The sequence below is a fragment of the Terrapene carolina genome, unplaced genomic scaffold (assembly GCF_002925995.2).
Source record: "Terrapene carolina triunguis isolate 2854851 unplaced genomic scaffold, T_m_triunguis-2.0 Scaffold93, whole genome shotgun sequence".
Taxonomy (NCBI): domain Eukaryota; kingdom Metazoa; phylum Chordata; order Testudines; family Emydidae; genus Terrapene; species Terrapene triunguis.
Genome location: NW_020664444.1, coordinates 31,200,335 through 31,225,511, shown reverse-complemented (window position 1 = coordinate 31,225,511; position 25,177 = coordinate 31,200,335). Strand labels below are relative to the sequence as shown.

Sequence of the window (25,177 nt, the reverse complement as noted above, 5' to 3'; positions counted from 1 at the left end):
ACAGATTGAGCTCCTTGAGTCTATCACTATAAGGCATATTTTCCTACGAGCAATTCCTGGACAGTGTCCATGTGGAGACAGCTGAGGTAGCTGTCCCAGGACACAGGACTGCTGATACACCACTGGTGGAGGAGGAGATGGCTCAGGGTGGACACTGGCAGCTGGTTACTTCTGGCAGCAGGCAGTGCTCCACCCCTGCTCCAAACCCTCCCGCTGTGGTAATAGGTAACCGTTATGCTCTTCTTGATACAGGAAAGAAGGCATCACCCCCTACAGTAAAGGAGGAGAAGCCTCGTACCCCTAAGGCTGGGAGGTCTGCTGCCACCACTGCGAATAGGAAACGTAGGGTAGTGGTGGTCGGAGACTCTCTGCTGAGGGGGACGGAGGCGCCCATCTGTCGCCCTGACATTTCATCTCGGGAGGTATGCTGCCTGCCGGGAGCCCGTATCCGAGACGTTACGGAGGCATTGTCGAGGATTATCCAGCCCTCTGACTACTACCCCATGCTACTCATCCATGTGGGCACAAATGATACTGCGCGGTGTGACACTGAGCGGATCAAGAGTGACTACAGGGCTCTGGGAGTACGGGTGAAGGAGTTTGGAGCGCAGGTGGTATTCTCTTCGATTCTTCCTGTCAAAGGTAGGGGCCCGGGCAGAGACAGATGCATCATGGAGGTGAATGCCTGGCTGCGAAGATGGTGTCGCCAGGAGGGCTTTGGCTTCCTAGACCACGGGATGCTATTTGAGGAAGGACTGCTAGGCAGAGATGGTGTTCACCTTTCGAGGAGGGGAAAGACCCTATTTGGACACAGACTGGCTAACCTAGTGAGGAGGGCTTTAAACTAGGTTCGACGGGGACAGGTGAGCAAAGCCCGCAGGTAAGTGGGGAACATGGAGACCTGGGAGATGGGTCGGAGACGAGAGGGAGTGTGGGCTTTATTGGCAGAGAGAAAGGAGGGTCAGGACAAAACCGGGAGGAAAGATCAAACCAGTATCTTAGATGCCTATATACAAATGCGAGAAGTATGGGTAATAAGCAGGAAGAACTGGAAGTGCTAATAAATAAATACAACTATGACATTGTTGGCATCACTGAAACTTGGTGGGATAATACACATGATTGGAATGTTGGTGTGGATGGATACAGCTTGCTCAGGAAGGATAGACAGGGGAAAAAGGGAGGAGGTGTTGCCTTATATATTAAAAATGTACACACTTGGACTGAGGTAGAGATGGACATAGGAGACGGAAGTGTTGAGAGTCTCTGGGTTAGGCTAAAAGGGGTAAAAAACAAGGGTGATGTCATGCTAGGAGTCTACTACAGGCCACCTAACCAGGTGGAAGAGGTGGATGAGGCTTTTTTTAAACAACTAACAAAATCATCCAAAGCCCAAGATTTGGTGGTGATGGGGGACTTCAACTATCCGGATATATGTTGGGAAAATAACACAGCGGGGCACAGACTATCCAACAAATTCTTGGACTGCATTGCAGACAACTTTTTATTTCAGAAGGTTGAAAAAGCTACTAGGGGTGAAGCTGTTCTAGACTTGATTTTAACAAATAGGGAGGAACTCGTTGAGAATTTGAAAGTAGAAGGCAGCTTGGGTGAAAGTGATCATGAAATCATAGAGTTTGCAATTCTAAGGAAGGGTAGAAGGGAGAACAGCAAAATAGAGACAATGGATTTCAGGAAGGCGGATTTTGGTAAGCTCAGAGAGCTGATAGGTAAGGTCCCATGGGAATCAAGACTGAGGGGAAAAACAACTGAGGAGAGCTGGCAGTTTTTCAAAGGGACACTATTAAGGGCCCAAAAGCAAGCTATTCCGCTGGTTAGGAAAGATAGAAAATGTGGCAAAAGACCACCTTGGCTTAACCACGAGATCTTGCATGATCTAAAAAATAAAAAGGAGTCATATAAAAAATGGAAACTAGGACAGATTACAAAGGATGAATATAGGCAAACAACACAGGAATGCAGGGGCAAGATTAGAAAGGCAAAGGCACAAAATGAGCTCAAACTAGCTACGGGAATAAAGGGGAACAAGAAGACTTTTTATCAATACATTAGAAGCAAGAGGAAGACCAAAGACAGGGTAGGCCCACTGCTTAGTGAAGAGGGAGAAACAGTAACAGGAAACTTGGAAATGGCAGAGATGCTTAATGACTTCTTTGTTTCGGTCTTCACCGAGAAGTCTGAAGGAATGCCTATCCTAGTGAATGCTAATGGGAAAGGGGTAGGTTTAGCAGATAAAATAAAAAAAGAACAAGTTAAAAATCACTTAGAAAAGTTAGATGCCTGCAAGTCACCAGGGCCTGATGAAATGCATCCTAGAATACTCAAGGAGCTAATAGAGGAGGTATCTGAGCCTCTAGCTATTATCTTTGGAAAATCATGGGAGACGGGAGAGATTCCAGAAGACTGGAAAAGGGCAAATATAGTGCCCATCTATAAAAAGGGAAATAAAAACAACCCAGGAAACTACAGACCAGTTAGTTTAACTTCTGTGCCAGGGAAGATAATGGAGCAAGTAATTAAGGAAATCATCTGCAAACACTTGGAAGGTGGTAAGGTGATAGGGAACAGCCAGCATGGATTTGTAAAGAACAAATCATGTCAAACCAATCTGATAGCTTTCTTCGATAGGATAACGAGTCTTGTGGATAAGGGAGAAGCTGTGGATGTGGTATACCTAGACTTTAGTAAGGCATTTGATACGGTCTCGCATGATATTCTTATCGACAATCTAGGCAAATACAATTTAGATGGGGCTACTATAAGGTGGGTGCATAACTGGCTGGATAACCGTACTCAGAGAGTTGTTATTAATGGTTCCCAATCCTGCTGGAAAGGCATAACGAGTGGGGTTCCGCAGGGGTCTGTTTTGGGACCGGCTCTGTTCAATATCTTCATTAACGACTTAGATATTGGTATAGAAAGTACGATTATTAAGTTTGCGGATGATACCAAACTGGGAGGGATTGCAACTGCTTTGGAGGACAGGGTCATAATTCAAAATGATCTGGACAAATTGGAGAAATGGTCTGAGTTAAACAGGATGAAGTTTAACAAAGACAAATGCAAAGTGCTCCACTTAGGAAGAAAAAATCAGTTTCACACATACAGAATGGGAAGAGACTGTCTAGGAAGGAGTACGGCAGAAAGGGATCTAGGGGTTATAGTGGACCACAAGCTAAATATGAGTCAACAGTGTGATGCTGTTGCAAAAAAAGCAAACATGATTCTGGGATGTATTAACAGGTGTGTTGTGAGCAAGACACGAGAAGTCATTCTTCCGCTCTACTCTGCTCTGGTTAGGCCTCAGCTGGAGTATTGTGTCCAGTTCTGGGCACCGCATTTCAAGAAAGATGTGGAGAAATTGGAAAGGGTCCAGAGAAGAGCAACAAGAATGATTAAAGGTCTTGAGAACATGACCTATGAAGGAAGGCTGAAAGAATTGGGTTTGTTTAGTTTGGAAAAGAGAAGACTGAGAGGGGACATGATAGCAGTTTTCAGGTATCTAAAAGGGTGTCATAAGGAGGAGGGAGAAAACTTGTTCACCTTAGCCTCTAAGGATAGAACAAGAAGCAATGGGCTTAAACTGCAGCAAGGGAGGTCTAGGTTGGACATTAGGAAAAAGTTCCTAACTGTCAGGGTGGTTAAACACTGGAATAAATTGCCTAGGAAGGTTGTGGAATCTCCATCTCTGGAGATATTTAAGAGTAGGTTAGATAAATGTCTATCAGGGATGGTCTAGACAGTATTTGGTCCTGCCATGCGGGCAGGGGACTGGACTCGATGACCTCTCGAGGTCCCTTCCAGTCCTAGAATCTATGAATCTATATCTTTCAGAAATCTAATCTTGATTAAAAAATTGCCAGTGATGGAGAATACACTTTGTCAATTGTTCCAATAGTTAATCTCCCTCACTGTTTAAAGTTTATGCTTTATTTTCAGTCTGAATTAGTCTAACTTCAACTTTCAGCCACTCAATCTTGTTATACCTTTGTCAGCTAGGGTGAAGAGTCCATTATCAAATATTTGTTCCCTATGTAGGTACCTATCAACTGTAATCAAGTCAACTCTTAACCTTCTCTTTCTTAAGCTAAATAGATTGAGTTCCATGAGTCTATTATTATAAGACATGATTTCTCATCCTTTAATTATTCTCATGTCTCTTCTCTGAACTGTCTCCAATTTATCAACATCCTTCCTGAATTGTGGACTCCAGAACAGGACACAGTATTCCAGGTGTTGATGCCCCAGTGGCAAATACAGAGATTATTTTCTCTCTCTGGTCCTACTCAAGATCCAAATTTATGCATCCAAGGATTGCATTAGCCCTTTTGTCCACAGTATCATACTGGGAGCTCATATTTTGCTGATTATCCACCACGATAGCCATATCTTTTCAGAGTCACTACATCCCAGGATAGAGTCCCTCATCCTGTAAGTATGGCCTGCACTCTTTTTTCTGAGATGTATACTTTTTCATTTAACTATATTAAAATGCATATTGTTTGCTTACGCACAGATTACCAAGTGATCCAAATTGCTCTGTATCAGTTTTACCTTCTTCATCATTTACCATCCCCCTTTCCCTCCCTCACATTTTTCGTGTCATCTGCAAACTTTATCAGTGATTAGTGTGCATTTTCTTTCAGGACATTGATAAAAATGGTAAACAGCATAGGGCCAAGAGCCAATCCCTGTGGGACCCCACTAGAAATATACCACCACGATGATCCCCCCTTTACAATTACATTCTGAGACCTATCAGTTAGCCAGCTTTTAATCCATTTAATGTGTGCCATGTTAATTTTATATCTTTCTTGTTTTTTAATCAAAATGTAATGTGGTACCGAGTCAAATGCCCTGCAGAAGTCTAAGGGAGAGGATGAGTGAGAGAGAGAGAGAGAGAGAGAGAGAGAGAGAGAGAGAGAGAGAGAGAGAGAGAAAGAAAGAAAAGCAGGACCGATGTTTGTCACACTGCTTAATACACTATGGGGAGGCACTCAGATATGATGTTGAGGAAGGCAGTATGTGACAGTACAGCGTAGCAATATTGTCACTCCTAAATACACAGTATTTATCTTGGCAAGTTTTTCATTTATGAAGAAAAAGTTACAAATCATGAGATAAAAACTACTTCTCACACAACTGATACTTATTAATGAGCTCATGTGAAGCTACACATGGAGCAAGGCACAGAGCCCCAAAAGTTTCAGATTTATTGCAAGAAGGTCTTAAAACAAAAGATAAGACAATCCAGTTCAAATGTCGAAAAGTGGTCATTTTAGAACTAATGATTCTCTTTATATCACTCCATTTTTCATCTACCCACTATGAAAAATTCAAATATTAGACAAGATCATTTTATGAATTTTTTGTTGAAGGTTTAAAATTCCTGTTAAGCTTCAGCCTTAACTATGCTGTCACAACCGGCTCCAGCATAATTACAAGTCATAACTAGGCAGAGATAATTTTTTAATAGGCTATCAGACAGTATTGTGATGGGGACCACTTAAGGAGCTAGATAGAGCAAATGAAAAATTCAGCCTGGCAACATGGTTCACTGGAATCAGGTTCCCCAAATGCAGTACAAAAGTACTGCTACTAACTTAAAAAGCATAGGGTGGGATTTATAAAAACACCTGAAAAGCACAAATTCCATTGACCTTCATGTCACTTAGGTACTTTTGTAAAACCCAACCATAGTATTCAACTTTTTGGAAACACTGACTGATCAATAACGGACTCTGGGGTTACTTTATTACAGCAGAACAGAAGGCTAACCTTTCACCTGTAATTTTTTTTTTTTTAAAAAGAGCATATTGCATGATGTGTGACTTCCATTAATGCTGATGGATGTTCTACGTATATATCACAATGCAGCATGTGTGCAGTTACTGACATTACTGGATACATAACAATGGGCTCATACTAATCAAAAGGACAGAATTATGAAAATGTCTCCATGCAGTTTTTGAAAGTCTAGTCATGGTGAAGCAAAGCATTACACAAGATTATATAAAGGGTGGACACAGAGAATCTTCAAACATTAGCACTGCCAGAGTGGTGCTTCTTAATCATCATCCAAAAGTCTTCAACAACACTCCTTGCTGTTGGATACAGGAGGAAATTTGAGCCAAGTTTTCTCACTTGGTAACACATAGCTCTGGTCACTTCACCACCACCCTGGTCTTTAAACTAGTCTATTAACTGAAAACACAGAACTGATCAACTATCTGCCCTATTAGTTAGATGGACTCCAAAACGGAAAGACATACCAGATTACGTATTATGATGCTAACTCAAACACTATTAGTCTAATACTCTTAAAATGAACTGTTCTGTTCTTAATAACCCATCTACTCAGTGACACAGAAAGCTGGAAAGAGACATACGAGGTGTATTTCTCCATTGCACACTTTCGTTCAAGATTGTGTTTATCCACTGCTGACTCTTGTTCCATCTGCACATCCAATGTGTTGCCGGTCTCCTCACCCTGAAGATTACTTCTTTTTGCACGAGGATGGCGGACAACTCCTAAACACACAAATGTACTTCAGTTACTATCAGTATGAAGAGTTATGTTCCAATCTCTCCCCCAGCCTGCTTCTGGCTGCTTGCTGCCGCCATGGCAAATAGTTGGGCAAATGAGTGGGGCAGATGTTTCACTGAAATAGAAATGCTAAGAGAGTCAGGGACACCCTGGACGACTTTCCTTAGGGATCAAACATGCTGCTTTCATAACATAGTCGCTTGTGAGGCTCATGGCCTGGACCTTAAATTCAAACACAAAATTCTATTTAGCACAGGAGAGTGGTGGTGGTACCCATCAGGGAATAGGCTGCACACTGATGCTCTGGGCACAGACACCAGAGGTTAGAGTAGCTCCTTGGAAAATAGACCTGTAATAGTCCTCAAGAGACAGCCAGTTTAGGATTGCTTGAACTCAGTGTGAAGCAGCCATGCTATCTCCCTATCCAATGTGCTCCCTACACTGGGGTGGGGTTGGAAGAATAGTGCAGGATGGACCTGTACCAGTTGAGAGCTCCCCCACATTGTGGGAAATTCTGAGATGGCCAGATCCATTTGGGTTTTGGCCCTTTGTGCTGACAGAACAGCAGGATGGGCCTTGAATGCAGGAGAGCACCTGGCCCATAGGCTCAGTATAAGCTGAAGCCTAACACATAGTTTTGCTGTCTTCCCTCAAGGCTCAAAGCAGACAATTTGTTAAAAACCCTAAAACTTTCTAAAGCATTATGTTGGTGGCACAGTACACAAATCCCCATATTACAGGGAGCCAGATGTAGATTATATCTATGACAGCCTGGTAAACAAATACTACTGCACACTGCCTGAGAGCAGCAGCACAATTATAGAACTGTTTAATTGAGCCAATGTCCATTGTGGCAAAGTTGTCTAATGCCTTCTGAAAAAAACTGCTTCAGTATAAAAGGGAGGATTAAACTGCAAATGAATCATTCTGCTTGGCTGCTTTCAAGTTTCAGAAACAAAAAAAAGTTGCTTTTGGTTTTAGAAGCTTTTGCTCTTTAACCAATTATTGCTATTGCACTACTCTACCTTTATTTAAAAAAAACAAAACAAAAAGACACTCCCCCGTTGCGAAAATACTGTAACCACGTACAACTGTAATACTTATTACTTCGATGAACCTGTGCTTATGGGCTATGTCAGAGTATCTAATGGAAGGTTTAGCAACATGGTTCTCAGAAAAAAGATCTCTGCCTATGCTAGTCAGGGAAATCCTGATAAAATCATGTTGGCAACAAGTATTTTTTTAGCATGATTGGCAAGGACCGAAGTAGGCCCTGTAAGGGGGTGGGCGAGGTGAATAACTTGCCTTGTAACTCTGCTCTGAAGGTATTATCCTGCATGAGTCTCATTCTTGGATCTCAGCTCCATAGCATGAGACTGACAAACACCAAGTCCTAAAGTTTTCTGGTCTCCAAGGGCAGCAGCCAGGAGTGCAACATGCCCTGTACTGTTGATTGTGCTCCATGCTGCACCTTAACCCCTGCCCTTACTTGGAGATTTCCAGTCAGTTTCACATTACCCACACCCCAAATAGTGCCAATCACAAAAATCAATCAAGAAGGTTAATATTTCAAAATCTTAGACAATAAGCTGCAGAACAGACAACAGCCAGATACTTGCTCATAGGGGTTTAGAGACAGTAAGTTAAAGGTGATAAGACCAAATCGGTCTTACTTCATGGCAGAGTGCCAGGGAAGGTGTGAGAAGCATAGGATATAAAGGATGAAGGTGGAAATGACAGAGTGCTGGATCATACCATACCTAATGGAGTATTAAGGCAGACACACTGCAAATCAAACCAAAAGTTTTCTACGTCCTGCATAGTGTTCAAAACATACAAACGTCTCTCAAATGGGCGACTGCTTTGAGCCAAGTTATAGTGAGGGTCACAGATAGTAGTATCAACAATCACTGCATTTCTCTTCGTATAGACGAATACCTGTGAAAAACACAAGGTTTCACACTGGTAAGTAAAATCGCTGAAATGGCTATTTTAGCAGGACACACAACTCCATCTATTCCAAGTGGCCCATACTGGCAACAACCACTTTGCACATTGCACAAAGTTTGTAAGAATTTGGCTCAACGTCTGTGGAGTCTCGTTCCAGAATAATGGTCAGAAATTATCCATGCGACTTCCAATATTTCACTAAAAATTGCACGGTTGCATCTTAGCCCAGAGCCAAATATTTAAGCTCATTGCAAATTTAAAATCTCTTATTTTATCATCATCAGAACAAAGAGTAGAGTAATATTCAAGTTTAAAATAAATTACCTGATCTTTATCTTGGAATTTCTCAGTTGGGCCAAACTGTAGTAGCCCCAGGCAACATAACCTCTGCAGGTTTTCCACCACTGAATAGATGTATCTCCTGCAACATAGTTGGACGTGTTACATTTTGTATTCATGATAAATTAAACATATGTGATACATGTCACTAATTTACACTAAACTGTAAAAACAGGCACGAGCAATAACATCTTTAAACAGACATATTAAGTAGTCATATAACAACTCAAAGGATTTTGGTGTTTCTTAGTGTAGGAAGCAAAATGGTTTCACCAAATCTAAAAAAATGGTTACTTAGTGCATCAATGAAAACCAAACTTGTATTTTTAAGAAGTAAAATCTGCCAAATGTTTGAGTTTAACTGATTAGTAAATAGGGGTGAGGGCTCCAGTTGGTCAGCAGATAATTTCATTATAGTTTGAAAGAGAAGATACCTGGCTGTTGTATCTGGACTGATAGAATTGCATGTACACTGTATTATTGAAGGACCTGGCAATGATCCCCAAGTAAGGTTGCCTAATACTATTAGACCCTGTTGTCAGTTCCTTATAACTTTGGCAAACTAAGCATTCAGGCTGAAATATTTCATGCCAGATGTCTCCTTGAGACTTAATTTTTTGGAAAGTTTCAACAAAAACTGGCTCTTTCCAAGAACAAGGTTAGGGTAAAATACACTGTTTAGACCATGTTTAAAAAAAATCTTACAACTGTTTCATTGATACACTCTAGTGTCTCCAAATGTTGAAGCATGAACCTGAATTTGTCAGAAGGGGCTGCTGGGATCAGAAAGGTGCTTTCTGATGTTTCCATGAAGACCCATCCAAATTTGGCAAGTTATAAGCCTCTGAAAAAAATCACTTTGCATATGCATGGTAGCGATTTGTTTGAGGCTGGCAGTTAAAAATCTCTGAAGATTTCATCTGCTTTGAGCATGCTCTTACTCAGGGCTGCAGGAGCCAAGAAGTACATTCCCTGCAATTGCTCCTCCAAGCTCATGGGGACTGCTATAGTAATGGGGACTACTATGGTGCCAAGCACTAGAATAGAGAGCAGGAACAGTGTCAGTGCTGTTCTCTCAATACTTCCCATGCTGGTGCCCAGGAAGCATGGAGGAGAAAGAGGAAGCTGCCTCCTGGAATGTAGAGGGTGACAAGCAGGGGGACAGGCTGGGTGTGATACGAGCAGATAGGCTGGTTTGGAGCAGAGATGGGGAAAAGAGTAGTAACCATTAGAAGTTAATCTCAAGAATTTAGAACAGAACCCAAATTCCTACGTCTCAGCATTCCTTTGCTGTATAGCAAACTATGACACCCACTGGCAAAGTCTGTCTCCTCTGTCTCATCGTCCTCTGCTGGCTGGGTCACAGAGGATAACAGCCTCCCAGTGCTACCACCAATACATTAGTTCAAATGGAAGTCTGTGCTGTGTAGCTAAAGGTTCCAATCCTGCTGACTCACGTGGTGGGTTGATACAGTCCCACATGATGAAATTTCTGTTCTCTCAAATTGCTTTTTATTAAAATTTAGCAACTTACATTAAAAACATTACGGTTGTAAAATCAAGAACCCAAAATTTAGGAAATTCCAGATTTAAAGTTGCCTGTGCCACTCTGTTCGCTGACACAGCATGGTGGATGAGTTAATTGACAAATCAGGATGTTCTCCTTTGGGAAGAGAGAAGACAGTGCCATAAGGTGAACTGTCCAGGCCAGAGTGCTAGCCAGTTGGCACTGCTCTTTAACTGACCACATGCCCTGAACCATCTGATATTCTGAATGAGCCCAGAACCAATTAGATCAGCACCTGTAGCAATGCTTCCCCTGTCTCCTTGGAGACCTGATTGATGTGAAAAATTTGTTCGTTCTCTGATGACATGGACAAACTTCCCAGATCCCAGTCACTTTACCCGTCTGTTTTTCATCTTTTAGAGCATAAAGTTCTTCTGGGCAAAGAGTTTGCCCAGCGTAGTCTTTGGGAGAACAATCCACAGCCCCACTTCCTCCCCACAGCCACTTAGTTTGACACATCCCACCACCACAGGTACTTGCCTCTTATAAAGAAGCTGCTGTCGGACTGACCTCGGAAGACATCTGATCAGTGTGTGTTTTTTTAGAGGATTGTTTAAAAAATCCTCAAGACCATCCACCTAAAAAAAATTATTTTACGATAAGATTATCAAAATGTGAAAACTGACTGAAATTTTATCAGAACACTTACTAGAGATTAACTAGTCTTCAAAGTATCACACTCAAGTGTGACAATTGCCTTCAGAATTTGTTTTTTTAATAACAAATATCAGGACCAAGAAGGATGTTCAGAGAAGAACCATGAGAATGATTAAAGGATTAGAAACCATACCATATAGTGATAGATTAAGGGAGCTCAATCTATTTAATTTGAGAAAGAGAAGGTTAAGTGGTGATTTGCTTACAGTCTATAAGTACCTACACGGGGAACAAATATTTATAGTGGGCTCTTCAATCTAGCCAGAAAAGGTACAACAAGATCCAGTAGCTGTTTGGAAGTCGAAACTAGATAAATTCAGACTCAAAATTAGTACATTTTTAACAGTGAGAGCAATTAGCCATGGAACAATTTACCCATGGTGGAGGTACCTTTTTCATCACTGACAATTTTTAAACAGAGATTGGATGTTTTTGTAAAAGATCTGCTCTAGGAATTAGTCTGGGGAAACTCTCTGGAATGTGTTATACAGAAGGTCAGGCTAGATCAGGGGTCAGCAACCTTCAGCATGCAGCCCATCAGGGTAATCCGCTGGCGGGCCGCGAGACATTTTGTTTACGTTGACCGTCCACAGGCACAGCCCCCTGCAGCTCCCAGTGGCCACGGTTCGCCATTCCCGGCCAATGGGAGCTGCAGAAAGCCAGGAACGGCGAACTGTGGCCACTGGGAGCTGCCGACCCCAGAGCTAGATAATCACAATGATTCTTTTTGGCCTTGGAATCTATGAATTTCCAGTACATACAAAGTAGCTAATCATTAGTCATGTTAATTCATTTTACCAGGCAAAAGCTGTGTTCTGTGAAGTCTTCAATAAGTCACATGCAAATTATTGTCCTATGAATCAATAGCACTAGAGTGCTGCTCATCTTGGATTGATTATTTTCTTCCGGAATCAAACTGGCAAAAACTGAAGTTAAATTTCTATGGACTACCAGCTGAAATTGATTATATAGTCTTAAGAGCAGATAATGCAGACTAAGCATGTCTGCTTCTTTGTAAAGTACTGTTAATAACACTGGACATTACATCATACAGAATATAAATTGCAAAACGAAAGCACAGTACCTTGTGGCTGACTTGCACTATCTGGATAAATATGGAGAGAGGTAGGCAAAGAAGAATGTCACTAACAAGAGCCCAGCCATACCCAAATTCCCTGTGTACTGGGAGAGGAGGGACGTAGCGCATCCACGAAATATCATCCACATACACTAGAGAAAGGATGCTGGTTTAGAGTCACAGATGGAACAAAATTATTAGTCCTATCTGGGGACCAGTTAAGTATTAGAAATCTGAAACCAGGTCTATGTTTGTAAACAAACATAGGAACTGCAATACAGATTCAAAGCAGCAGTCCACCTTGACTAGCATCCTGTTTCTGCCAGTGTCCAGTACCAGAAGCTTCAGAGGGAGGTGCACTAATCCCTGCCATGGACAATTATGGAATAACCCGCGCATAGGAGAATCTTCTTCCTATACTCAGGCAGTGAGTTGTTGGCTTAATCCAGTCAAAAGCCTGAGGTCCAAACCACCTCCTTTTTTTAGTTCGCAAAAGTACATGTTCTCCATTTCCAATATGTGCCCCACATTTTAATCATGGCTACAGCATCCACAGCTGAAGTCTGAAATTTTCTAAACTATGGCAGTACCAATCCTTTAATGAGGGCCAGTGCCTTAAGTAAGCTTTGAGGAGGTGGTGTTACAAGCAACTGTAACAACATTTCAGCGCATGCTCAGTGAGTAACTGGCATTAAAAGTGGTGAGGATTCCTCCCCCGCCCACCACCCCAAGAATTCCCCCATGTAGACACAGTCCTGGTCTGATAAGGAGCCAGTTCTTACCTGTCTCGTTACACAGATCTACCTCAGACTCCTGTGCAGGGACTTCATGATTCCCCATGCACGTAGTTTCTGGTGCACCCTCCTCCTCATCTCCTGATGCACCTGGATGGGTTTCAGGTACAGCAGTGTTTGTGTCCAGTATCTGTGGGCTGCCTCTTTTCTCACCATCATAGCATGCTTTCTGTTGCTGCCCATTTAAAGGATGTCCGTAAACTAGGTACCAGAGGAAAATGTGGACCATTCTTAACCGAGGCATTTTGGGAAGAAAGCCAAGAGAACGCCCAAGTCCTGGAACTGCGAAGAAAAGAAGATGAACCACTGAATGCAAAGACAAAATAGATTAAAAAGATAAAATGGCTAATTCCCTAAAACTGAGAGAAATTACAAGCTAAATTGATTGGGAGGAAAAATTTAGACACACAAACCTGCATGAAAGTTGGAAGCTGTTTAAGAGGAGTTTATCAGATGGCCAAAAAGCCACAATCACAAATAAGAACTTTGTGTAAAAGCCCATTCCGGTTAAGAGGGGAACAGAAGGACACAATTAGAAATAAAAATGCAATATATAACAAACAAGAAAGGAGAAGATGACAGCAATCAATATAAATCAGAAGTTATGAAGTGTAGAAAATTGATAAGGGAAACTAAAAGACATCAGGGAAAAATTCATGGTTAGCAGGGCCCAGAACAACAAGGAGGAATTTTTAAGTAGATCAGGAACAAAACAAAGGTATTGGCCTACTATTAGACGAAGATGGTAAAATTGTTAATAATGATGCACAAAAGTTCAATAAATATTTCTGTAAAGCATTCAGCAATCCTAACTTTAAGAGTTGTTGCCAGCACTCCCTAGAACTGTTCTACTTCACTGAAGTCTTGTTTTAGTATGCTCTAATGCATATTTTTCTGTACTACTTTATTGTCACACAGTAGTACACAGTGCATGTGAAGCAAAGGCTATAGAAAAAAAACCCTATATTATAGTAAGTGACCAACTGAGCTATAGTTTTAGCATCCCTGTTGGTGATTGTGGATGGAACGGGGTCTTTAATTGCTGATGAAGATCTGGGCATAGCCACCTATGGGAACATTTTTCCAACTGCAGTCACATCACATAGGAACTACTGGAGCACTAGGGGCAACTACATTTCATTGCCAATGGCTTTGGCACACTGAACCTAGGAAGTTCCCACCTGGATTTCATTCTAGGGCACAAATCTGAAGTGTGAGGATCTCTCACACCCTGTATCTGAGAAATGGAAAAGTTTCTCCAGTTGTCTGAATTATTTGACGGATGAGAAGAAGTTAGTTTTACCTGTAACAGGGTGATAATTTTTTAGCTGCATTATGCCCATTTTCTCATCAGTTTTCCTTGCCCGGCCATTATTTTCAGCGTTAGAGGGAGAGGTTCCTTGCATTTCCCCTGATACAGCAGCAGTCTCTTGCCCCAGACTATCTTCTTCTAAATGCTCTTGGGGTGTTGGTGTCTGGGGAACTTTAATCCTATATAAAAATCACACAGCAATATTGGTACATTGGTAAAGTCAAACAGGCACTAATATAATTAATTCTGCAAACAATCACCAGCCAAGGTGACAGTCACTGTTCTGCAAGAAAATCTTCATACAAAACCAAGACTAACTCCTCTCCTTGCAAATCATTACTGAGGAAAAGGGTTTTGCATGTTTGCTCTCACGAGGGAAATAGTGGGGGGTCTCCTGGTGAAGGATGTGGGTCTATTTGCAAAGAACAAAAGGATTTCACTGAATGGACAATGGAGTGGGCTGCACAGAGCCAGGGCTTTGGAGCGGAGCCCGGAGCAGCTCCAGAGCAGTGGAGCTGCAGGTTTTTGCCTGGAGCTGGAGCGGAGCCGGAGCACAGCTCCAAAGCCCTACACAGAACACCATTCCCAAAGCCACCAGGACAAGCCCTTATGACTGATACAAGAGAGAAGTCACTCCAAACACAGGGAGCATCAGCTAGAAGCTTCAAAAGGGGAGAGTGTGCAGGGAGCAACAAGAGGTGCCGCTACCTTAGGCTGTGATTCTCCAAAGGATAGTAACAGTTTCATATATTGTAGGAGACAACAGCTGTAAGTGAGGAATGATTAAGATTGTGAAGTATAACTCCTCCACTGAACAGATATGTGAGCCTGCTATCTAAATGGAATGTGAGTCTCAAATGGGAAAGCAGCACCAGGAATCAGTTCTCCCCACGCAAGGGGTAAGAAATGTTGAGGAGGACACCTCCAGCTGCAGTTGATAGTCTGGGGCACCTCAAGCCTTTGGGTAATGGTGTGTCATGAAAGCTAGCAGGAAGGGCCCCCCTCCTAGTGACATGTATGTGGCAGGAGTGGTCCCCAGGTGATGGGGGAAGAAGTCAGGGGAGATGTCCTTTCCCTACTACTTCTGAATCAGTCAGGAGGCCATCAGGTATTTCATGACCCCCGGGATAGGTGTGTGCGTAGGAAGCAGTGGCTCTCACACGCTGCCACAGGCTGGACTCTGTTTGAATGCATGTGACCAGGGTGGGAAGCAATCAAGAGGCTGTCAAGTATCCTCTTGGCCTGGATTTTGTAAATGTGCAAGAAGCAATCAGGGGGAGGCTGTCTCTGTTCAACAATAGGATACAGGTAACCACTGAGCTAGTGAAGTATATCTGGCATGAGACATTCATAGTTTCGAACAAAAAACCAGAAAGCAGACGTCACATGCCTCTTTACAATAACGTACTCTTTAGACATAAGATCTTTAATTGGGGCCTGTCCCTACGACTTGCTAGAACAAGTGAGGCTGATACCAGCAGACCTGCTGAAAAATCAGAACTGCCAGGCTTACAATGTTAGTCTTTGAGTTAAGGCTTGGGATTCAAGAGATCTGCGTTCTATTTCTGGCTCTATTAGACTTCCTGTGTGAGCTTCAGCAAGTCTCAAATTTCTGTGCCTCAGTTTCTCCAAACAAAGTGAAGCTAATACTTCAAAAAAACTCATCACTGTTTGTGAGTGGCTCAGCTAACCCACCCAGGTGTGTCACAGACAAATGTAGAGATAAATAATCAAACAAGACTCAAGGACACAAGACAGAATAGCCCTATGCATTATATGGTGGCACAACTAAGGAAATGAACAAATAGGATGGAAATTACAGGAATCTCAGACTGCAAATATTGGAGTCACTGAATTGTAGTCAGTACTTGCCTGTTTGCTGTGCTTGAGTTGGAGATCCGGAAGCGCACTTGCTCAATGGCACTTTTTACCAGGGGGTCATTAGGATTCACCGAAGGGTGAACTACAAACTCTACCTGTACAACAAAGTAAAAACAGAAGAGTGTATAGAGGAGATTTACTTATACGGATTCAAAGCAAATAGAAATTAATCACCATACAAAAGCAGTATTATCTGATGCCCTGCACATCCTTTATGTTTTACATTAACGGTTCCCAAGCTGTGATCTTCACATCACTTGTTGATGGTCCATGATCAACTGGCTGGTCATATGGTGCAGTTGTTTTCAGCTGCCTTGTCTGGACTTTTCACTGTAAAGAGCAGCCAGTAAAGGCAGCTGAAGCTAGGCTGAAATCCTGGCCCAGCTGAAGTCAATGCCCAAACTCCCCTGGAATTCAGCAGGAGCAGGATTTGACCCAGGGACAAGGAGCCAACTACATAAGAGGAAGAGAGGAGACAGGAGCTGCCCTCAGACCTGAGCCCCCATGATGCTTGATATCCCAGAGGGAGACGGAGGAACAGAACAAGTAGGTGTGGCCCATATTACATTTGAGAACCATATACATTTAGAAATGTTCCCTAATTTTTTAAGAAAAAAATAAAGACAAAAAAAGCAATTAAAACTGCCTCAACTGTGAAACCTGTATAATTTTTAAAAACATCTTAAATACATATAGGGGAACATAACCATGTAGGGCAGCATAAGGTGTAAATTTTTAACAGTGGGAGTAAATAACCATTGGAACAATTTACCAAGGGTCTTGGTGGATTCTCCATCACTGACAATTTTAAAATCAAGATTCGATGTTTTTCTAAAAGCTCTGCTCTAGAAATTATTTTGTGGAAGCTCTCTGGCCTCTGCTACACAGGAGGTCAGAATAGATGGTCACAATGGTCCCATCTGGCTTTGAATGCTAGTAACAGGCTGAAAAGTGTATGAAAGACTTCAAAAGTCCGTAAGACCAACAAGTTCCTATTAGCACCTTGAGGACTTCTCTCAGGTCAGGCACTTAGATTTCACAAACTTTCTACTGTGCATGCGCAGCAGGTAATTTTCAGTGGATCATTATCAAACAGTAATTTTCACTCATGATTGTGTAAACACCTCCTCACTGAAGACTGTTTACATAGCAAGCACCAGTTTGAGTTGTGTGAAGGAAGTTCCAATCATTATTTCAAATTAAAGAATTTGTTTTTACCTCTATGAAACTCAAGAACAGATGCAGAGATTTTCATAGAATCATAGAATATCAGGGTTGGAAGGGACCTCAGGAGGTCATCTAGTCCAACCTCCTGCTCAAAACAGGACCAATCCCCAACTAATTTTGCTTAAACTTAAAGAACACACACCATTTTGGATGAAGATCAAGCTTGGGAAAATTCAGCCCCAAAGGTTAACTTATGAAGTTTTCACATGCTCTTACTTTCCAAGAGAGGGCTAAAGAGGGGAACTGTTTGACAGTCTGAACTATGCCGAGAGGGAGCAACCAGCCAGTTACCAGAGAAGTGACAATGGGAAGCTCCAAGCACTAATTAGGAGGAGTCTTGGCTTGCTGAGTGTAGTCTCTGGGTAGCTTTTTTTGGGGTAGTACTAATAAAACAAAGTATTTCTACAAGAAAGGCCTGATGGGTGTCGACATTGGAGAATATTTAATATAATATGCTGAGAGATCTACCTGTTATGTCATTTAGTTCTAAATTTAAAAATGGCCAAGAATAGCTTGATAATATGTAGTATAAGCAGCCATTTTTGCTGCCACAGTTCCCAGCAGCAGAGACTCAGAGCAACAAGCTACCTTTTTGCTAATGCCATCTTGAATGACTGTTGTGCGGTAGAGTCTGAGGAGCCCTTCTTGGGAAAGCTTGTGTACCAGTCGAACAATGGACTTCTTACAGCATTTAGTGGAAACACCTTCTTGCTTTTCCTGATCCATGATCATTTTCTGAAGCCTAGAACATGAAACAGCATCTTACACTTCTTAGCAGCAATGACATTTCCATGCTGCTTAAAGCTGCAAAATCTATAGTGAGTTTGTGTTCAAAATTAGTTCTATTTTTAACCTTACACCAAACTGCCGCAGGCCGCTCAACCCACATTTGAAAGCTCCATTTGTCACTGCCTGAAAGGAACATTTAGTCACCAACATCCTCTGGCAAACTTAAATTGTGACGTGTTTAGAAACAGTGGCTGAGATACAGCAACTGCAGTGTGGTATGTGCCTGATGTCATAATGTAGGAAAGATTTTTTTCTGGTTTTAACCCAGTAACTAAACCGAGACTTGAACTTGGCTAGGCTGTGCCATAAGCACAACCCAGCTCTTCTTCTGAGGTTGCCAGAATCTGTTTTCCAGAATCTCAGCTTTCATTTTAAAAAAGGTAAGTTTAATGCTTATGGCCGTGTAGAATAACTTGAAAATGTGAAAGGAGTGTGCACCATGGCAATGATTTCTGGCTGCATCTGCAAACCCCGAAACAATCGCTCAGGGTTGCAAACTGCCTCATACATCTCAATGGGGCGTTAACTCAGCTGTGATAGGATAATTTAAAGGTCATCTATGCTTGGAGGGGTGCTGTATAGGGGGGTCTCCCAAGCCTGGATTGAGTGCACCCTGGGTCTCATTGCTTCTTTCATCAGATATTTACAAAGGCAGAGCTCGTGGGCTTCCCAGGTCTGGGGCAGAAGGATTTGCAGATAGCGCAGTAAGCTGAAATGTGTGCCTCACCCAGGCAGTAAAGGCATTGCCGGTGCTCACTGCTCACAGAGAAGGAGTGCAGTCAGGAAACAGTTTTTTAAGCCCAGAATCCAGGGCATAGTCCCGAACGGGGGTGGGGGGCAGAATACATCCCTGAACGGGGAAGAGAACTAAACTAATTATACTAAAACTGATCTAAACACTAAGAAAAACTATGTGCAAACTATTTACAACTAGGCAGAAGTAAGTCATTCTTAGAAAACAAAGAGCATGAAGGAACAGTGGGTTCCGACTCAGGCTAGGCGGCAGTAAGAGGGAACTGGAGAGGCGTCAACCCACACTACCTCTTACACCCTCAGCTGGGAGCATGAGGAGACACACTACGTATGTGTGGGTCAACTAACATTGCTCAGAAACACTTCCGGACTCAAGCACATGGCGTGCATCCGCACCCACACGTGGAATACTCATAGGGACCATCACTTGAAGAAGCTTATATATGCAATTAGACCTTTTATTGTTTATATGTTTATTGTGTCAGACTTATCCTAAAATAAATGTACTGTGCTTTGACAGAACTCTGTTACTCGTAGCTGCTGGCATACAGCTAATAAACCTCTGAGACAAAGTGAAGTGCAGGGGTTAGACTTTAGTCAGACCTGCTGGGATAAACACAGTGAAGAATAAGGGGGCTGCAAACCTATACCTCTGCTCAGTAGGGAGATGGACTAGAGGCTTTGAGGGCATTCCTTGAGCAGACCATGGAGGGGGTCAAAAGGTGCAGTTATTCTGAAACTGTAAATACCTGCATTCCTACAGTACAGAACATGCTGCCAACAGGAAACCAGGATCAACCACCATGTAATGAAGCGCACAGACTTTTCAAAGCAGTGATTGTGCTACCATAATGCTTCACGCTCCCACTAAACAAGTAAACAGCTTTCAGACCCTGTCTTACGTGAACAAGCTTTCGATTAAGCGGAGGTTTCGGACAGCTTCTACGATGAGATTTCGGCGCTTCAGTAGCCGGTATGTTTCATGAGATCTCTCCACTGCAGTGGTTCTGGAGCGCTTTTCCTTCTTTTGCTCAGCGTTCTTCTAGTGAAGAGCATGGAGAGAGGAAATTCAGTCTGTACAAACTCAAGGAGTTCCTGTCTGCCCCTCTATCACCATAGTATCTGAGTCTCTCTCAACTTTAATGTGTTATCTTCTCAGCATCCTGGTGAGGCAGAGCAGTACTATTTATTCCCATCTTGTAGATGGGAACTGAAGCACAGACTAAGTGACCTGCCCAAGGTCATACAGGGAGTCTGGTGGAGCAGAGAACTGAACCCAGCTTTCCCATGTCTGAAGCTTGTGTCCTAAACAACTGGTCTATCTTCCACCAAACTTCAATAACCATGTCCAAATCATGCATCACCATCAGGTTTTGAACCCTGAACCTTCAGCACCAGATCTCTACCACTCCAACTTCAGGATGACTTTAGGTCTAGCACATGCTAGCTCTTCCTACAAATCTCACTCAGTTTTAGCCCTACGGCATTTGACTATGCTTGTTTCTGAGTGTTTTAGGTAAGTGGCGATCAATGTGCACAGCGACTGAAGAAGAAAGTCTGCTCAGCGTGCAAGCAAGGAGTGGCATTTCCCAAGCCCCCAAAGCTGAAAGACTGACAATGGGGAAGTTCCTATGAATGCAGTTTCATCCTCTCATTCCACTGCCTAAACTTTGAACTGCATGACTCAACTAGGCTGCCAATAACCTTTAAACAGAACCAGGCTGAATGTGTGCAGGGAGATGGGGAAGCAGAGGGACAAAATAACCAATGTGAAGCAAAGGGATTGTAACTGGAAGTCTTGCTATGAAAAGTAGAAAACTGTCACTCAGAGGGTCACCTGCCCAATGTTGCAGGAATTCTCATACTTCAAGCAGCTGTACCAACAAGACAGCAAGTATCAGGCCATAATATCGTACCTTGGGGTCCTCAAGCCTGACCTCCTCAATTACAGCCATATCCCCATCTTCATCTATGGAATGAGTGCCTAGAGAGAGATTAGAGTCCTGCTTTATAGTGTCCAAACTAGAATCCTCCTCTGCAAATCCATCAGGGAGCTCATCGGGATCTTCAAGAAGGCGGGGGGAAGGCAGCTTCTTCATGGCTTGGAACTTGCAGCCTAATTTAAGAACACCGAGAAGTACAGTTAGGCTGGCCACTTCATTGTCCAGTTCCTACAGGTTTTCCCATGGCCCAGCCATTCCCTAGATGACAGGGACCTAGCCCAGGCCTGCAGACAGGTTCGCTTAAAGTGTCTCCTGCTGTACTCTTCAAGCATCTTCTATCCGATAAGGCCATTGCAGGAAACAGGGAGGCTCAGGGAGAGTAAACAGCTATGCTCAGTATTAAAAATTTAAATATTATTTGAGTGAATTCTGGACATTTACATCCTCCAGGTGATGCTCATTTCCCCCCTCCCTGACTGCAGGTAGAAGACTCTCCAGGTAGATTCCTACCTGATAGTAGGGGGGTAGGATTAGCTTGGTCAGCAGCTGCGGCCTGAAGAAAGGGGGGGAGGGGGAGGAGGTTGTCTCCCGCTTCAAAGACTGTCTTGCCTGAGAGGAACCTCCCCTGGAGCATGAAAAGAGCAGGAGTTCACAACATGCACCTCTGCAGCCTTTCCATAAATCTATGGCAGGTCAGGTGACCCCTTCCCACAGCTCAGTGGAGAGATGGATGGGAATGCACAGGGGACTGGGAAGAAGCACCTGTGCCACAGCCCTACACCAGTTTCCCAAGAGTCTAGCAGCCTTAGGCAAGGAAGATGTTCCAACTCCCCAGCCGAAGGAAGAGACTGTGGAATTAGGAATGAATGTGTCACCCCTTGCCCCCCAACAATACAATAAGTTTTGGGGAGAGAACACCAACCACAAACAGGGTGCAGGTAGTGCTGCAGAAGAGACTTTTTTTTTTTTTTTTATTAAACAAACCTGATGTCCTCTCCATTTTCTTCAAAGGAAACCTACATGAGAAAGCCAGACTCCCCAGAGAACCATTCTCTACCTTTAGCTGGCGTTGACTGATGTGGACCATCTCGGAAACTGAATTTCAGCAGTGAATCTGAGTTGGCCTTCACTCCCTTTTCTCGTTTCTTGTTGTATTTCATCTCTTCCTCATTATCTGATTCTGAGAGGAAAGTGTCTTCTTCTACAGGAGACAGATCTTCCTCAGGCAGGGAGTCTTCATGCACTAGAGCCAAGCTAACTGTCGCTAACTGTTCACTCCGGGCCTTCTCCCTCTCAAACTGACGGCTTAAATCACTCTCTTCTGCAAAAACGTGTGAAATATACTTTGTTGTTCGTTGCCGACCTTCATCTTCCATAAATCCCTAAGAGGACTGAAAGTCATTATTTTGGCAAATTCTTCCGTTTCTCCCTCCGTTATCCTTGTCCTCTGACCACCCAGATTCTGAACTCCTCCTCCTCATAGCCCCACCTCCCAAAGCTTTAATCCCTATTCTTAAACAACTAGGCCAGCCACGCTTGCAGCTCATGGAAAACAGAGAAACATTCTGTTTACACAAAAATTCTGTATCCTGCATAGAAAACGATCACATACCACGATATATTTTCTCTTATTCTGTATTAGAGACATCTGAACAAAACCAAGGTATTTGTTTCTTAATCAGTTTGATGCATACTCTTCTAGAATCTTAATTCTCTGTGAAGTTACTGAAATATGGGACTTACAAGGCTGGATCAGACCAGGGGTCCTTTTACTCCATTATCTGGTCTGACAGTGGCCAGAACCAGATGCTTCAAGTGTAGAAAAGCCCAGAACAAACACTTAAGGAATTTCTTCCTACCTCCACCCCAATCAATGAATGGTTGGTTTATGTCCTGAAGCATGTTTATATCCCTTTTATAATCTTATATAAAGTAACTCTAGATATGAATCCTGGGAATATTTTTTTTTTTTAAATCCTACAAATTTCTTGGCCACAATGACACAAAATCTTATTAAAACAACTGCTATACTGAAGGGTTGGAGGGTAGCAAATGTACCTATACTTAAAAAAGGCTCTTGGGGTGATCCAGGCAATTACTGTCCAGTAAGCCTTATATGGTAAACTGGTTAAAATGATAGTTAAAACTAGAACAAGAAAAAACCTGGAAGATCAAGGTATAACAGGGTTTAACACCATAGCTTCCTCAAAGGAAAATAATGTATCACTAATCTCTTAGAATTCTTTGTTACTTTAGTGACATGTTCAGATAAAGGAGAACCAATTGACAATTTATTTAAATTTCAAAAGGCCTTTTGACAAGGTCTCTCAGTAGAAGTTACTAAAGCTTTATCTATGCCGGGGGGTTTACCTTGCACTGAGTTTTTGCGTATTAGAGTGTATGCACTGATTGTGTACACACCGTCAACTGTTTTCTGATCCAATACATGTTACTGTGTCTACACGGGGACTGTGCACCATTATGGGTGAGTACCACATGGTGCTTTGCTTCACTTCTGGGTTCTACACATTCCGGGACTTTTCTCCCTGTGTATTATGGGATACATACTGAAGTCAGCTGGAAAGGATTTGAATTCTGGGGGTCAAACTCAATTTCCATATCTTCTTTCCCACTCTGTCATCTAGGTGAGCCAGTGCCATTTTCAAAAAGCCAGCATTTTCTGTCTCCTATCATGTACGGGTAAATTAAGTATTGGGGCAGCTAACCAGGGACTGGGCAAGGAGGGGCATGGCTTGGGGAATTTGTGTATTGCATCTTGGCAAGTAGGCTTAGGCCTAGATTTTTAAAGGTATTAGGCATGGCTGCACTCAGCGTTGCAACACCTAATTGATTTAGGAGCCTAAATCTCATTTTCAAATCTCATTTTCAACTGTCAATGGAATTTAGGCTCCTAAGTGCCTAAATCCATTTCAGAAATGAGATTTAGGTTACCAAATCAGTCATGTGTTGCAATGCTGAGCACAACAACGCCTAAACACCTTAAAATTCTATGCTGTTGATGTTGAATTAATTTTTCAAATACTGCCTTCACCATTCATTATTTTGCATATGCTATCCCTTATCTGTCTCCCTTCTAAACTACAAGCCTCTTTTTTCACCGGCCATCTTCAAATCCCTTTTATTTTTTCTCTTTTTTGAGAAAAAGTTACCAGTAAGTTATAATTTATTTCCACAATGATGGTAGATGTAACCCTGCCTTTAATCTCATTTTAATCCACAAGACATTACCTTGACAACTTTGTATCTCTCTAGAAGACGACAAAGCATCCGTGCTTCTAGCTTCCCCACATTCATAGCCGACCGAATTTCCGCCTGAGAAATTCCTTTGGTTCCCCTACTTTCAACTGTTTTAGAGAGGGAAAAAAGTTTAAACTTAAGTTTACAGGAATCACCTCATACTGAAACAATCTGGCTGACATGCAGGGGCCATCAGATCCGGCCTGAACAACTGTTGAACATCACTGTCTTAAAAGCTTAAGATTTTCAAACATACATCAGAATGTCTACTTCAACATTTACTACTATAAATCATTTTCACTGGCATACACACATAATACAGTGTTGTACAATAGAATATGCATATCTAAGACTGTAAAAAAGATTTCTACTACATTATATTTGTGAAATAGTATGTGCTAATTTAGTTAAAGAAGACCATAATGCACGTGCACAAGGGTCAGAGTTAAGTCTGCCAGTGCAAATTTGACATGTTAACTTGAGTGGTTAGCTGTGAAAAGAAAAGTTACTATAAGATAAGTAACTGAACTGTGCTTCTCCAAGATGTTCTGTGCATGTGGATCCCACTCATGGTGTGGTAGCACCCCTTGCACAGGAGTTCAGAAACTTCAAAAGCAGGGTCCATTAAGGGGTCATGCATGCACCCTTTATGTCCTTGCGCCCCCTCTCCTGAGGACATAAAGAACAGTGTGACCCTGCTCACTCCCTCAGTTCTTTCTCGCCATCCAGAATCTCAAAGAGTCTCTGAGCTGTGGGTCATGGGATCCACATGCAAAGAACATCTTAAAAAGCCACAGTTACTATAAGTAACCATTCCTCCTTCTTTGAGTTCCTGTGCATGTGGCTCTCTCTCATGGTGATTAACAGGCAATTCAGAGATCGAGGTGATGGGAACTCAGAGCTCATTTGAACAGAGATTGTAGGTCTGCTCTTCCCATTTATGCATCTACTCTGAAATCTGATACCAAAGAATAATGCCTGGATAAAAATATACAATGAAGATCAATTTGCTGCTCCGCAAATTTCAGATATTGGTATCCTACTGAAACACACTGTTGAGG

General features: G+C 42.5%; 1 protein-coding gene across 1 annotated transcript in view; it reads right to left on the bottom strand.

Annotated features, from left to right (window-relative positions):
- Nucleotides 1-25,177, bottom strand: part of GTF3C1 (general transcription factor IIIC subunit 1) — a 79,531-nt gene that overhangs the window by 30,132 nt on the left and 24,222 nt on the right. Inside the window, exons 8-20 of the mRNA XM_026650785.2 lie at nt 24,108-24,223; nt 21,916-22,240; nt 20,832-21,031; nt 19,818-19,957; nt 17,962-18,115; nt 16,138-16,241; nt 14,257-14,444; nt 12,942-13,235; nt 12,166-12,311; nt 10,905-11,002; nt 8,843-8,939; nt 8,329-8,506; nt 6,407-6,552 (exon numbers count right to left, since the gene is read on the bottom strand). Of these exons, the coding sequence (XP_026506570.1) occupies nt 6,407-6,552; nt 8,329-8,506; nt 8,843-8,939; nt 10,905-11,002; nt 12,166-12,311; nt 12,942-13,235; nt 14,257-14,444; nt 16,138-16,241; nt 17,962-18,115; nt 19,818-19,957; nt 20,832-21,031; nt 21,916-22,240; nt 24,108-24,223 (2,186 nt within the window). The remainder of the gene's footprint in view (nt 1-6,406; nt 6,553-8,328; nt 8,507-8,842; nt 8,940-10,904; nt 11,003-12,165; nt 12,312-12,941; nt 13,236-14,256; nt 14,445-16,137; nt 16,242-17,961; nt 18,116-19,817; nt 19,958-20,831; nt 21,032-21,915; nt 22,241-24,107; nt 24,224-25,177) is intronic.